This window comes from Eublepharis macularius, chromosome 4, assembly GCF_028583425.1.
Source record: "Eublepharis macularius isolate TG4126 chromosome 4, MPM_Emac_v1.0, whole genome shotgun sequence".
NCBI lineage: Eukaryota > Metazoa > Chordata > Lepidosauria > Squamata > Eublepharidae > Eublepharis > Eublepharis macularius.
Genome location: NC_072793.1, coordinates 104,169,581 through 104,184,543, shown reverse-complemented (window position 1 = coordinate 104,184,543; position 14,963 = coordinate 104,169,581). Strand labels below are relative to the sequence as shown.

Sequence of the window (14,963 nt, the reverse complement as noted above, 5' to 3'; positions counted from 1 at the left end):
TGTTCTAGATGGCCCAGTAGCTGTCCCTTCCCCCGTGCCCTGCCTGCTGCTGGTGGCAGGGCCTCGGTGTCTGCCTCTGCATTGGGGCCACACCTTCAGAGGCCATTGGGGCCTGGTTGCTCTGCCCTCTGGCTGGCCAGGACATGCAGTGAGCCCAGCACTGCACTGGAGGTGAGGTCATGGTGCCAGAGGTTTGCAATGCTGCCGTGGCCTGGCCTGCTACTCCGGCTCTGGGGAGGCCTTGGCTGTGCCTGGCAGGCCGGGCACTTCTTTGGGGGCTGGGCCGTGAAGTGGGAGGCCTGTGGTGAGGCTATTACCCAGCCCATCATTCCTTGTTGTGCTTGTGTTCTCAATGGGCCCGCCCAGCTCTAGAGTGGCCTTGGGTGCTCCTGATGTGCCCGCTGGAATGGCTCCGTGTGCTGGAGGGGGTAAGTCCAGGGGGAGGGGCCTCTGAGCCCCTGGACAATGCTATATAAATTGAATGTTATTATTATGTTAAAATGGATTTTGTTCCTCCTGCAATTTCTGCAGCTAGAAAAGCATGGTGCATAATATCATGACAATAACAATTTGACCTGTTCTCACATGCTAAGCTAACATTATGGTCCAATCCAAATTGGGAAGTGTTGAGGAGTTCCAGACCCCTGGGGCCCAGCCCAGCTAAGGGGAAGGGACACAGGCTGCCTGGAAGGTCCTGTTGCAAATAGTACACCAAATAAGCTGCAACCAGCTCCCCACTCTATCCCTAGGCTAAGGAGACAGGGAGCAAAGCTCCAGAGCCTATTATGGAATTAGCCAAAGCAAAGTCTACCTTGCAAGTGAGCTTGCAGGCAGAGTTCAAAGCAAAAGAATATTTGTTTGGTAGGTGGTTCTCAAGCACACACACGGTGAGTTCAACAAGGGTTTTATAACTTTGAGGCTTCAGAGTCCCAAAAACCCACATGAGGTAAAAATATAAAGGTTTATTAATTCAGAGTGCAAGGCCATCACACATAAGACACAAGGTGAGCACACAAAAAAAACCCTACAGCAGTAAGCTCTACATACCACACTGAATTCTTAGAAGGCAAAGCAAGTTGATTTCTCAAGCATAGCAAGTAAAGGTCCCTGGTAAAGGGTCCACAAAATAGCAAAAGCAAAGATGGAGCGTCAGTCCTTCTCATCAAAGAGAGCCAGAAGCAAAGCAAAAGAGCATGGGCAGAGGTCTGAGGTAGACGCTCACCACAAGCTTTTTATTCCATGTTGTTTAACAGCCAATTTATGTTGGTTCAAAGCTGGAACCAGAATGGGCCAGGCCTGAAACCACACCTGCTCCCAGCTTGACTACATCACCTGACAAATGCGAAAAGGGACATGTGGAAAGTCTGCAGCTCATGGCACACAACCCACATCTACAAGTTAATTACCAATTAGCCAGCAAGAACAGCTTATCTTGACTCAAGGACAGAAGCACAAGTAACTTATTGCTAGCAAAAGTGAAAAACCTCTCCAAGGGGGGAGGGAAGTGCTCTAGACAAGGAAGCCTCCAAACCAGCTCTCAAAAGGGCTTCCCATATACTTTTAAACATAGTATTTTTTCTTTACAGGAAGAAATCTTTTTTATGGAAGGTTTGGACAGACAAGGGACTTTTTACCTTAGAACAACTGATAGGCTATGCCTAAGATGATGAGTTTTTGTCATTTTCTCAACTGAGGTCTAAATATGATTTGCCAATGACAATATTTAGAATTGCAACATCTGTTAGTGTTCAATTATGGCCCAGCAGCTTTGACTGCTTTAGAATCTCTCCCACTTTTGAAACTCTTATTGAATCAATACAGAAAATGAAACCTACAATATTCGTATATAAATATCTGATGTCAGTCAAGGGCAGTGAAATCCTAAGGGGGGGCGGGGAAAGTAAATAGGAACCAAACTAAGGCTTGCGACGGCAGAACTGGCTCCTACGTGGGCGTAAATGGCCTTCCGTTGGTGGTGGCACAAGGAGCACCACCGCTGCCGGGCCACCACCACTGTGAGTGACAGGTGGCCAGGCGGAGGCGGAGAAGCGGTGGAGGGGCCCGCGTCGGCACAGGAGGGGGTGGGGCAGAGGGCAGGGCCGGAGTTAGTTCGCTCCCTAAGCTCTTCCAGAAGCGGAAACGCCCAGAGTGGTGCAAAAGAGCTACGCCACGAAAAAACAAGGCATAGCCCATAGGCGCCCATTGAACGGCAAAAACTCGGCCCCCTCTCCAAGCGGCCAGCCCCCACGGCCCGAAGGAGCATAGGATGGGAACTATCATGGGGGCCAATCTGCGTGTGCTCCTGGCGTGGATGAGCCCTCCTCCCTGCACCCAATCACCTGCAGATGCACCCTACAAAATATCCGGCCAGCACTGCCCGTGCTCTCAGGTAAGTGAGCACATGGCTGAAAGCTCTGCCCGTTTGCCATGTGCCATGTGCACTTTGAACACGAGGTGGGAGAGAGGGTGCTCACGGTGGCAGGCACTGAGTGCACTTTGGGGACTTTGCGAGAAAAGTGGGAGAACTTTGCACTCCCGCAAGGGAAGAAGGGCAAAGTCCAGAATGTCTGGCTAACTAACAACAGCCACTCATGTTTCCTTGCAGGTTATCTGACTCTGAAGTTCCAGCTCAGTAAGGAGCGAGGGAGCACTGACAGGTAAGAAGGAGATGGGGCGAAGGCTAACCCGTCTTGCTGATTAGTGCTAACTGCCCCATCACCTGAATTCACCTGACCACTAGCCTCTTCAGGTGAGGCTTGGCAGGGGAGGGGACAATGGTGGCAGCCCCTGCCTGCCCCAGAAGCAGTTGTTCAGAACACTACTCTTGACCAGGTGTTTGTAACTACCTGCTCGTTTCCTCCCTTAAAGGTAAAAGCACCCCAAGGCAGAGTGCATCCTCGCAGATAGTCTTGCATCTGCTAGTCACTGCCGCTGTTGCTCTCTACTATGTGCATCTCCTCAGATGTTGGAGTGTGGGCTTTGCCTCGGCTGTGGACCGAGGCAAAGCCCACATGCATGTTTTTCTCTTACAGGCATGTCCTGAGCATGTCTGCTTCTCTCCCCCCCATAATCCTCTGCGAGTGACATTCGGAATGCAGCCCAAGAAGCAATATCTTTTTTTTCTTTTTTTAAATATATTTATCCAAATTTAATACAAGAAATGATAAAACCATACTGTACAAACAAGAAAGGGATTAAAACTAAGCCATAAAAGACATTATCAAAACCACTCTTGACAAATTTTTAAAAACCCAAGAATTACAATAAATGAGCATTTTAACTTTGTTGCGTGGGGGGAATTACTTCTTTGGCATTTAAAACATCTAAAATTGGTTTCCAGATCTCATTGTATTCAAATAAAGGGACTGCCATATGCAAGTTCCCAAAAAACGGATTATGCATAATCCTACCCATCAGATATTGCTCCCAAATTTTCTGATACCATTTTTTTAGCAATGGGCCTTTGAGGGATTTCCAGTTCCCAGCAATGACCAGATGAGCAGAGGCAACTAATATTGAGACAAGAGTTCTGGTATTCCTATCTAACACAGAGTTGGGCCAAAAATCCAATAGAAGAAATTCTGGGGAGTAAGGCAATGAAAGACCCATCATTGGCTGCGCTGCTGCTTTTCCCTCGCCTGGATGCGAGGGGAGGGTTGTGGCCATTGGCTGGTGTGAGCGGGGTTGTCAGGGGAACTGTGGGTGGGACCTCCCAGGGGCCACTGCATTTCGCCTTGCCACGCTCGGGCACCGGCGGGACTATCCTGCAAAAGTCAATAGGGTGCCATCCAGTGCCGCCCCATTTACACCGGTGCACGAGCGATGGCGCTGCCTGGGGGGTTAGGATTGCACTGTAAATATGACACACAGAGTCTCAAAGATGAATGGAATAATGAACTAGAGCATCCAGTTCTGCCAAAGCAATGGAACAAGGCTTTAAGCCATATACCTGTCACTGCTATGGAACTTAAGGTAAAAGTAAAAGTAGTCCCCTGTGCAAGCACCAAGTCATTACTGACCCATGGGGGGACATCGCATCATGACGTTTTCTTGGCAGACTTTTTATGGGGTGGTTGCCTTCTCCAGTCATCTACACTTTACCCCCAGGAAACTGGGTACTCATTTTACCGACTTTGGAAGGAAGGAAGGCTGAGTCAACCTTGAGCTGGCTACCTGAACCCGGCTTCCACCAGGATCAAACTCAGATAGTGAGCAGAGCTTGGACTGCAGTATTGTAGCTAACCACTCTGTGCCACGGGGCTCTTGCTATGGAACTTAAGCTGCAACCTATTCTGAAAAAAAAATATGTTTAGGATATATTGGATACTACAGCACCTTTTTACTAAAGTATTGTCTATTTGTTAGAGGTGTAATTTACCAGGTGCCTCTCTTAAGCATACGTCTTGGACACTCCGTCATTTCAGCCCTTTGGGAGGAAGTCATTATCCATATTCATTTTGTACTAGAATACTAAATTATTTTTGAGGTGTTAATCTACCGTTAAACTATTTGCCTGTCTCTTGGAACCTAACTGATTGTCAATGGAAATGGTCCCTTCGTACCCTTGCTAAAAGACTTATACTATAACACTGGAAAGACAAAAGCCTACTTCTTGTAATTCATTGGACTGAGGACCTTATAAACTTATCAACATTTGAACATATCGCATATAGACTGCAATTGCATATAGACATTTTTAGGTATTTGAAATCCTCTTATAGAAGTGTACATATAAATTTGCCAATAGTGTTTTTGTTGTCAGCGCTGTTTTTTTGTTTCTTTCTGTTTTTTTGTTTTTCACTAATAAATAAAAATAAAATATATATAATCTTTAAAAAATTAAAAAATATTTATATCTCACCTTTCCTCTTGGCTCAAAGTGGCTTACAATTCCCAATAATAACATTACAATTTAAAGCCTACAAAATAAAACCTCAGATAATGGCCCCCTAAACACGCCTGCAGTTTCTATCTCTTTTAAAAGCCCTGGCAAATAAAAGGTTCTAACCCCGCCCCCAATTCATCAGGAAGCACACTCCACAACATGAGAGCTACAGTAGAAAAGGCACAGGCTCTGGTTGATGCCAGACGGGCTACCTTACGGAGCCAGTAGGACCATAGTTGGCATGCAGGGATATAGAGGAATAGACAGTCCTTTAACTATGTGGGTCCTAGGCTGTAAAAGGCTCTGAGGTCAATGTAGCTGTTTCAAGATGGGGGAGACACAATCCCATCGGCTAGCTCCTGACAGTAACTGGGCTGCTGCATTATGAACTAGCTGCAGTTCCTGTGCTGTCTGGCAGCGTTACAGAAGTTCAACAAGATCAGCATGGCCAGATCACCTGAATCTAAGAAAGGATTTAACCCCTTAAGTCACTTTTTGTTAGCCAATTGAAAAAAAATTAGATCACGTGTCACAATTTTTAAGTTTCAATATAGTCTTAGAATACTGTTAACATGAAGCATGAAAGATTCTTACAGTGCAATCCTAAACAGAGTTACTCCTCGAATAAAATCTACCCCTCTATTTCCAAAAGTAGCAGATAGATCACAATGACATGCAAAAGGGTAAATATTTTTTTGTAGATCAACTGAATTCTCAGCTACACTTTTAGAGTGATGTTTTGAATTCAGCTTCAGCTTTTGTTAGTATGGGATTTCTTTTTACTCTGCAAACTATTTTTCAGATTCAGATCACAAAAATACTTACCCCATGAGCTTTCACTTCTGTAGTAATAACGTTCAGGTCATTGTCTGTGATTCGTCCAGCTACAACAATTTCTGAGCCATCATAAAAGTGCTTAAAACTATTTTGAGTCAAGTCAGAAATGGCATTTTCAGAGTACTCTAATGTCACTTCAGTCAGCAAGGGATTGGCTACTTCATCATAAAAACCCTAGGAAAAAGAAAGGTTATTAGATTAGCTAAATGTGTGATTCAAGGGACCATCTTCCACTTAAATCATAAAATGTAGTGATGAAGAATTATTCTTAAGTCTGCTCCCCTGGTATGTACATCCAGATGCAGACTGCTGTCATACCTGCAGAGGGGAAAAAGAAACTTCCCTTTATCTGTCAAATGTCCGTCCTGTGTGAAAGCAGAAGCCTCTTCAAATTGCGTTATTCTTGGGCACAGTTTATTTTTTGTCGATCTCACCTAGCTGGTCACGCAAATATCTTTGAGGAGAAAGGAAGCGCATCAAAGTGGCTTCACCACAAGTCAAGGCATGCTATTTGGGGTGACAGAATAATATGCTCATATATTTAGATCATGGGCACAGGAAGTCCTCCTATACAACTGCAACAAGTGGGATCTGTTTAAGAGAAACCGCTGTGCCTCAGATTAAATTAATGGGAAGGAATGCCTATGGGTTTCTGTGCCTCAGACACTGAAATCTTTGGGCTGATTTTGCAGGTCCTTGTTTATCCTCTCTGAAACATTTCTGCAGTACTATGGCCTCTTTGATTTCCAGGAAGAACAGAAATTTTTCAGGCCAGAATATTTTTATCACTGCCAGAATATTTTTATCACTGACATCTTTCACTTGCAATGTTTGCACACTGTAGATTTGCAAAGAGGCAGGCTTACCGAAACCGCAAAATTTTCTTGTGAAAAAGCCACAGATTCCAAAAAACCCCACAGCCAGTATCTATTTTGCACATCAGAGAAAAATTACTTGTTGTCTAATATAGGACATAAAGCATAAGGCCTTCACAAAAAAGCCTGTTGAAACAGAACAGTGTTACAAATCCTATGGAAAGTTATCAGTATTGGTGCCCTCTGAACTGCCTTGGGGAAAGTATTTCATAATACAGGGGATTAATTTAGCTACATTTCTCTGGTTTTTTTGTAGATTAATGGGCAAAGGAATTACAACTCTTATTAAAACACATTGCCCTGTCTTTATTTCATGCTGTTCTGGGGCAGAATTCTAAGGAATTCACTCCATGTTATCTTATATTTCATCTTAGCATGAGTAATTTTATTGTATTATATTTGTTTTATATTGGTTTTCTATTTATTATTCAGGTATTAACCATTACACATTTTTGTCCCCCTTTTTTCTTTTTTTTCTCCATTCCAGGTTCATTGTGTTCTAGGTCATGTATGTTTTATTTATGTATTTTATTGATATCACTGTCTGTGATATTTTCATACCACTGAAGAAGGCCTTTGGGCTGAAATGTATCTCTGGTTTTTTTGGTTCTGTACATATGGCAATGAAATGTACTATTATAGCTGGTATTAGTGATTTTATTTTGTTTATATACAATGTTTAGTGCATATGTGCAGAACCATTTGATGCTTTTAATCCAATTTATGTATTTCTAATTGAATTATTAAATTTATACTGGTGCTTTTAATTCCTTTTTAAAGCTATTTTTAACAATTTAATTTTTTTTCTTTTATTCCGACCACCTTGGTTACTCTTGGTTTGCAGGTTTGTTGTTTTCGTTGCCCTTGCCTATTCATTAAAGTCAGGTCAGGTGTTTTAGAAACAGAAGGGTTTTTTAAGGTTGACATTTTAGTCTTCCTGATTTCCAGAAAGGGAGTTGCTTAGTTTTTTTTGGAGGGGGTGGATTAAGCTTCCCTGTTAATGTAGTGAGAATTAATAACATTAGCTAAATAAGGCCTTTTTAAAGAGTTCATATTTCCATTAGAACCACAAATCAGTTAGCCAGCTTTTAGAATAGAAAGTCAGAAAGAATCTGTTTTAAAAACCCTTTTGAATCAAGGCTAGATGTTTGTTTTACAAAATAAAAAACTTTGTCAGGATTGGAAGAAAATGGCCTGTTTAATCTCTGTATGTGAGTGTAGTGCAGCTTAGCTAAGCTTACTCTATGAAAGTAGTACTAGTCAGAACAGGGTCAGAATAAGTGATAGGAGAGATGTCCAGCAGGGCCCTGGGGAAAAGGAGAGGCAGAAGAATAGCAGGTCAGAGGGGAGGGGGACTGCTGGAGGAACTAGAGGAAAGACTCAAGGAAATCACTTCTCTGGTCTCTCCGGAATCTAGCAGCAGCCCGTCTGAGGAGAGACAGGAAGAGATGCTGGAGGTGGTGCAAGAGGAAAAGATGGAAGTGTGCCCCAAGATGCTTCCAGCTCAACTCATTCTCCCTTGGCATCTACGTCTGCTCCTCCTAGACACTCTGTCTGCCCCTCACCCCTGGAATGCTTGCAGCTGCTAGTCACTATGTGTACCCCTACACCTCCATCATCTGAAATCACTTCCAGAGGACAGGTGGTCCCCAATATGAAGAGAATCAGCTGTGTAGGGCCTGGATCAGTTGAGGAAATGACTCTTGACTATTGGGCTTGGGAACCACTTGAAAAAGCACCATCATGCAGAGGGGGAGAGAGCTTGAAAAAGCACCATCATCTCTTCATGGGGAGAGAGAGCTGTTGCCACTTGGCCTTCAGCAAGCCAAGAGCGGAGTCATTCCATGACCACCTCTTACACTCTTTCCTCCAGGTATCCTGTAGAAAAGGGATGCCAAGCATCTCTGAGGGAGATGTTTGGTGTCAGTGGCACTAGTGTGCCAGGGGGCAACAGAAGGTGGGAAAGAGGGTCACTTGCCTCATTTGTGAAATGATCACTCTAGATGGGCAGTCCATGTCCATAGTTGAGAATGTTTGGTTCCGCAGGCTACTCCAAGATGCCTATCTGGTACACAGTACCTGCTCACACCGTGCTGAGCAGGACCATGGTGCCCTCCCTTTACAGGGCTGCCAGGGACTATGTGAAGCTGCAACTGTCCTGTGCTAGTGGGATAACTGTGTCCAGACATCTGGACTTACCCTCAGTCACAGCATGAGTATCTCTCACTGACTGCCCACTGGTGGCAACCAAACAACATTCTGGCTGGAGGTAGGAGAACCAACACTAGATGGAGTGAGATGGGGGGGCACTCGGCAGGTTACTGCCAGGCTTTGCTCCACACCAAGATCCTTGACAAGGCAAAATGCTAGACAACATCTCTGCCACTATTGAAAGGCAATTGTTGTATGGGTAGGCAAGGATGTAGGGTAGTGAAGCCTCAGGAGCTGCAACACCTGCCATCAAGTGCAGCTGAGCCTGACTGATACCCAGACTATTTAGGCTGAGGCTTGCGGAGGCTGCATTGCTGGATAAACCAGTCCACTAGACATAAGCTCTGTACTTCAGGTTGGCCCAGCTCCAAGCCAGCCCAGCAATTGTCCCTACTCCTGAGAAGTCCAGACCTAGAGAAGCCGCACCAGAAGCAGGTCCTGAAAGGCATGCTGGAGCACTGCCTGATTAGGGATGTGGGCTTTTTTGGTGGGTGGAGCATTTGTAAGCCATGAAGAAAGTGCTACCTGGACAAGAGGACAAAGCAGCTTTTCTGTTGCATCCTGTGCCCTCCCCCTCTGGGTAGGGTTCCCCCATGGCTACTCCCCAGATGTCCCTGAATATGGAGGCCATCAGGTAAGCAACCAGCCCCTCCAAAACGTGAGGTTCAAGAGCCAGGATCTGGAAGAGGCAATTGTCAAGGAGTATCTTTCAGAGCCTTGTGAGTTGCCTTCCACCTGTCCTCTGAGCTACTGTACCATGAAAGAGGCAGTCTGGCCAGGCCTTCCTCTTGAGGCTCATAGCTTCTCTTGTACCCTCTGATGAGCATGCAAAGCAAGCTTGTTTTTGCCCATGACTGCAACATTGTCAGCCCACATCATTCTTGCCAGCTCCCCTAGTGAGTTATGCCATTGGTCTTCCTCAAGGTCAACTTGCCTCTCTTCAACTTCCCAGCTCTGGACTGTGAGAGAGAGTGAGGTGAGCACATATACGCACCTCACTTGTGCCTGTATCCTTTCAGTCTGTGTAGGGGAGGTGGGGGAAATTAAAACCTAGGTAGAAAGAAACTGCAGAACAGTTATTCAGTGGGTCCACTTACACTATATCAAATTCACATTGGGATCCCCCTCTCCAAAGAAAACCTCATCTGAAGCACTGAAACGCTAAGCTGGACCTTGGCACAGTTCTGTGCAGAAAATTAACCTACCTAGTACCCAAAATGTTGCTCTTGGCCACTCTCAAAAAGAACAGGGACAAGAAGAGAGCTGTTAGGGAAAGAGTAACATGTGTGTATGTCTCAAATGTAAAAACAGGCAGAAGTAAAACCCACAGAAGCACCTAAAATGAAGCTCAAGCTAATAATGCATGCTGATGTAATCAGTGGGGTTTTTTTGTTTCTTCTTTACAGGGTTGTAGGGAGGGAATAGGAGCACCAGTGATGAAGACAGCTGCAGCTTTTCTTTAGGCTCATCAGAAATAGTGAGTGGTATTATAGGCTACAGATTGCAGAAAGAAGAAAAAGTGGGTGAGTGCCCCCCCCCAAACCCTCCTTCTTGCTTTCTAAGGCCTTCCTTGGGATGTTACTAACTTACTGTCTTTCTGTCTCTTGCTGTTGCCAGGTCTGACTACCTATGGTACTATGTACTGGCTTACCAGGTTGGTTCTGCTGGTACTTTCTGGTTTGATCTTGGTTGGTTCTGTTGTGTTAGTACATTGGACCTAGGTTCTACCTGACTTCTGTGAGTGGTACTGGTTCTGTTGGACGTGCAGCTTGCAACAGTGTCCCTTGCTTTATTTTGGTTCTGCTGGGATCTTCTGGTTTCGCATAAATTCTACTGGGATTTTTTGACTTCCGGTTTGGGATCCATGGAGGTCTAACGCAGCTCAAAGTGCTGAGCTGACCGGGCAGCCGTTTTAACGGCTGGCGGGGCAAATCAAGCTCGCGGCCAACTGTTCTCAGGCGGAGAACAGGCATAGAACGCTCAAGAACCTCAGGGCGCGTTGATCTCGGGCGAGGGGGGGTCCTGCGCAATGGACTCTCTCCCGTCCCTTGAGGTCCCACCTGAAGACAGGTTGGCTAAAATCTCTGCGGCAGTCCTGGAGCCAATGCGGTTGGCATAAGACCCCCATGCCCAAGCTTCAACAGGGGCAAGAAGAGCTGATGGAATTTTGAGATTGAAACAGCGATTACAACCCGCGAAAAGTGCTGGAGAAGGTAAAGATCACTATCTCTTGAAACGGGACAAATTACTTAAAACAAGGAAGCATTAAAGTAGACTTTTAAACTGCAACAGATTGATTATAAGGAAGGGAGGATCCGGCAAGAACTATATTAGAAAAAAGATTAAATTAAAAGGAGTTATAGAAGAAATTGGACTATTGTTTTGCATACCTGTGGTTGCAAGGAGATATCAGGCTGTGAGAAAGCTTTAACATCGCGAGAACTGTTTGTGGGAAGTCGGGAAACAGGAAGTGCGTAACAGTGATAGAGTTGCTGGAGAGGAGCGGCCCTTGCCGGAAGACAGGAAGAAGGGAATCGCCATCTTTGAAAGGGGAAGAGCTGCTGCTTCAGCGGAAGAGGAAGTAAGCCATATTGGATTACAAAAACCATAGAGGAACCATAGAGAAAAGACGCCCGACATTTTGGACTCTTTAAACGCTTTTTTTTGCAAAAAGACCGGGACATTTAAAATAAAAGGACACTAAGCCAAGCGCCACGGAGTTAAGGAAGCAAGCGGATTTGTGGGAGCGAGGTAAAGCGAGCCCCACGATGTCGAAAAAAGAGTGGCAATCGGCCATAGAGAACTTAGATAAAAAGCTCTTAGAATTGATTAAAGAACTCAGAGATATGAAACCTGAGCTGGTGAAAGAGGTTAAAGAGGTTAAAGAGACAGTAAAGAATGAGCTGGCAGAAGTGAAGAAGGGAATGGAAACAATACAAAATGACCTGCAGGCGACACAGCAAAGAGTCAATGTAGTGGAAAATGCGGTGGAGAACCTTGCAGACACGCAACGAACAGAGATGAGGGTGATGAGGGGAAGAATGGCAGTTGCGGAGAGCAAGCATATGGAGAAGCAGCTGAGGTTTCGCGGCTTGCTGGAGATAGAAGGAAAGACGGCCCAAGAACAGATTACCGAGGTGTTAGCTGAATACCTGGGAAAGGAGGAGGAGGAAACTGTGGCTATCCTAGATGTGTTGTATCGAATAAATTCAAGATTTGCGACCCAGAGGAAATTACCAAGAGACGTGATTGTGCAATTTACGACTAGAAATATAAGAGAAATGATTGTGAGCAAACAATTTCAAGAACCATTGGAGGTTGATGGCAAGACGGTTATTATTATGAAGGAGGTACCCAGATCAGTGTTGCTAGATCGGAAAAAATACAAAGCTTTAATCCAGATTCTGAAGGACATGAAAATAAGGTATAGATGAGAACTACCGGAAGGAATATCCTTTGAATTTGGAGGAGCGAAAAAGCGCATCAGATCTGAATTAGAAATGGAAAAGTTTTTGAGGGACAATGAAAAGGACTTACCAGCAACAAGGTTATGAATATGGAGTGTAAAGTTTTATCTTGGAATGTAAATGGACTTAATTCACCGAATAAGAGAAAAAGTATTTTCCACTGGCTATTAAAACAGAAATGTGATATTGTGTGTTTGCAAGAGACTCATATTAGAAACCAGGATGTAAAATATCTTAAATTGAATAAATTGGGCAATGACTATGTAACGGCCTCAAAGAAGAAAAAAAGGGGAGTGGTACTGTATATAAAAGAGGAGCTACAGCCAAAACTAGTGATGAGAGATGCGGAAGCCAGATTTATAGCAGTGGAATGTACATGGAATTTAAAGAGAGTGTTGGTGATTGGAATTTATGCACCTAATGGAGCAAAAGAAAGCTTTTTTGAGGACTTGAGGAAGCAATTAGATGAACTTTCTTATGACCAAATAATTCTTGCAGGAGACTTCAATGGAGTTACAAATTTGGAATTGGATAAAAAATCAGCAACTGTACAAAAGAAAAGAGGACTATTACCAAAGACTTTTTTTGCACTAACGCAACAGGAAACCTTGGATGATGTATGGAGAAGACAGAATCCAAAAGGTAGACAATATACGTTTTTCTCCGCGAGACATTCTACGTTATCACGAATTGATATGATCTGGGCCTCAAAAGACTTAGCGCTTTGGACTAAGGATGTGGAAATAATGCCTATGGTAGGCTCAGATCATAATCCAATTATGTGGAAGTTTGGAAAAAGAACTAAAAGGAAAGGATGGAGAATAAATGAGGACTTGTTACAAGAGGGAGAAAATATGGAGATGTTGAGAAAGGAAACTACGTTCTTCATACAACATAACATGAACAGAGAAGTACCAACCAATAAGGTTTGGGATACCTACAAAGCAGTAATTAGAGGCATACTAATGGACTTAAATGGAAGAGCCAGGAAAAAAAGAGAGGAGAAGAGACAGGAGATTATGGAGAAAATAAAAGCCAAAGAAATACAACTAAAGAAAAGACCAGGGAAAAAGAAAATATACCAGGATATTAAAATCCTTCAAGAACAGCTGACGGCAATGAATAATAAAAAACTGGAATGGAATCTTAAGAGAATGAACCAAAAGTCGTTTGAAGGTGCAAATAAACCTGGGAAATACCTGGCGTGGCAACTGAAGAAGAGAAAGGAGAAGAAGACAATAAATAAAATATGTGAAGACAATAAAGTACATCCGGAACAGACGGCTATTAGTAGAGCCTTTTACAAATTTTATGCTAAATTGTATAACAAAAAAGAAGTGAACAAAGACTCAATATCGACATATCTGGGGAAAATGAAGCTCCCAGTAATTTCGGAAGGATGGAGAGACAAATTGAATAGCGAAGTAACGGAGGAAGAGATAAAGAAAGCAATACAGTCAACAAATTTGGGAAAGGCGCCAGGACCTGATGGAATTACAGCCAAATTTTACAAGGTACTGGCCAATGAACTGGTGCCATTCCTAAAAGAAGTGATCAATGGTGTTTTGAAGGATCAAAGGATTCCAGATACTTGGAGTGAAGCCAATATATCATTGATCCCTAAAGAAGGACAGGATTTGACTAATGTTAAAAACTACAGACCTATTTCATTACTTAATAATGATTACAAAATCTTTGCGAAGATATTGGCGGAAAGAGTAAAGGGATGGCTTTCCGAAGTTATTGAGGAGGAACAAGCAGGTTTTTTACCAAACAGACAAATCAAAGATAACTTAAGGACAGTTATAAATGCTATTGAATATTATGACAAGCGTTGTGACAAGGAGGTTGGTTTCTTCTTTGTGGACGCTGAAAAGGCATTTGACAATTTGAACTGGGACTTTATGTTTGCCACCATGGAACAGCTACAAATGGGGGAAAGATTCATAAGAGCAGTGAAAGAAATTTATAGAGACCAGAGTCCAGCAATTGTGGTGAATGATGAGGTGACTAAGAAATTGACTATAGGTAAAGGTACAAGACAAGGTTGCCCGTTGTCTCCACTGTTGTTTATTTTGGTTTTGGAAATATTGATGATATAGATTCGAGAAGATAATGCAATCCGTGGAATAAAAATAAAAGACTTTTCCTATAAGGTCAGAGCATTTGCGGATGACATAATGTTAATTGTGGAAGATCCAATTGAGAATATGCCAAAGGTAATAGAGAAAATTAAGGAATTTGGAGACCTGGCAGGATTCTATGTAAAGAAAAAGAAGTCAAAGATATTATGTAAGAATATGACCAAACAAAAACAACAGTTATTAATGGAAATAACAGACTGTGAAGTAACAAGTAAGGTGAAATATCTGGGAATTGAACTGACTGCAAAGAATATAGATCTATTCAAGAATAACTATGAAAAATTGTGGACTCAGATAGAGCAAGATTTGATTAAATGGAATAGATTGAATTTGTCATGGTTGGGAAGAATTGCAGTAGTTAAGATGAATGTGTTGCCATGTTTCTGTTACAAACAATACCAATCATCCGGGACTCTAAGCAGTTTGAAAAATGGCAGAGGAAAATATCGGACTTTGTCTGGGCAGGCAAGAAGCCTCGAGTAAAAATGAAAGTACTACAAGATGCAAAAGAGAGAGGTGGAATGCAACTGCCCAATCTAAGACT

General features: G+C 43.4%; 1 protein-coding gene across 1 annotated transcript in view; it reads right to left on the bottom strand.

Moving 5' to 3' along the window:
• LOC129327121 (inter-alpha-trypsin inhibitor heavy chain H3-like) overlaps positions 1 to 14,963 on the bottom strand; it is a 60,891-nt gene that overhangs the window by 17,397 nt on the left and 28,531 nt on the right. Inside the window, exon 12 of the mRNA XM_054975566.1 lies at positions 5,711 to 5,896. Coding sequence (XP_054831541.1) covers positions 5,711 to 5,896 — 186 coding nt within the window. The remainder of the gene's footprint in view (positions 1 to 5,710; positions 5,897 to 14,963) is intronic.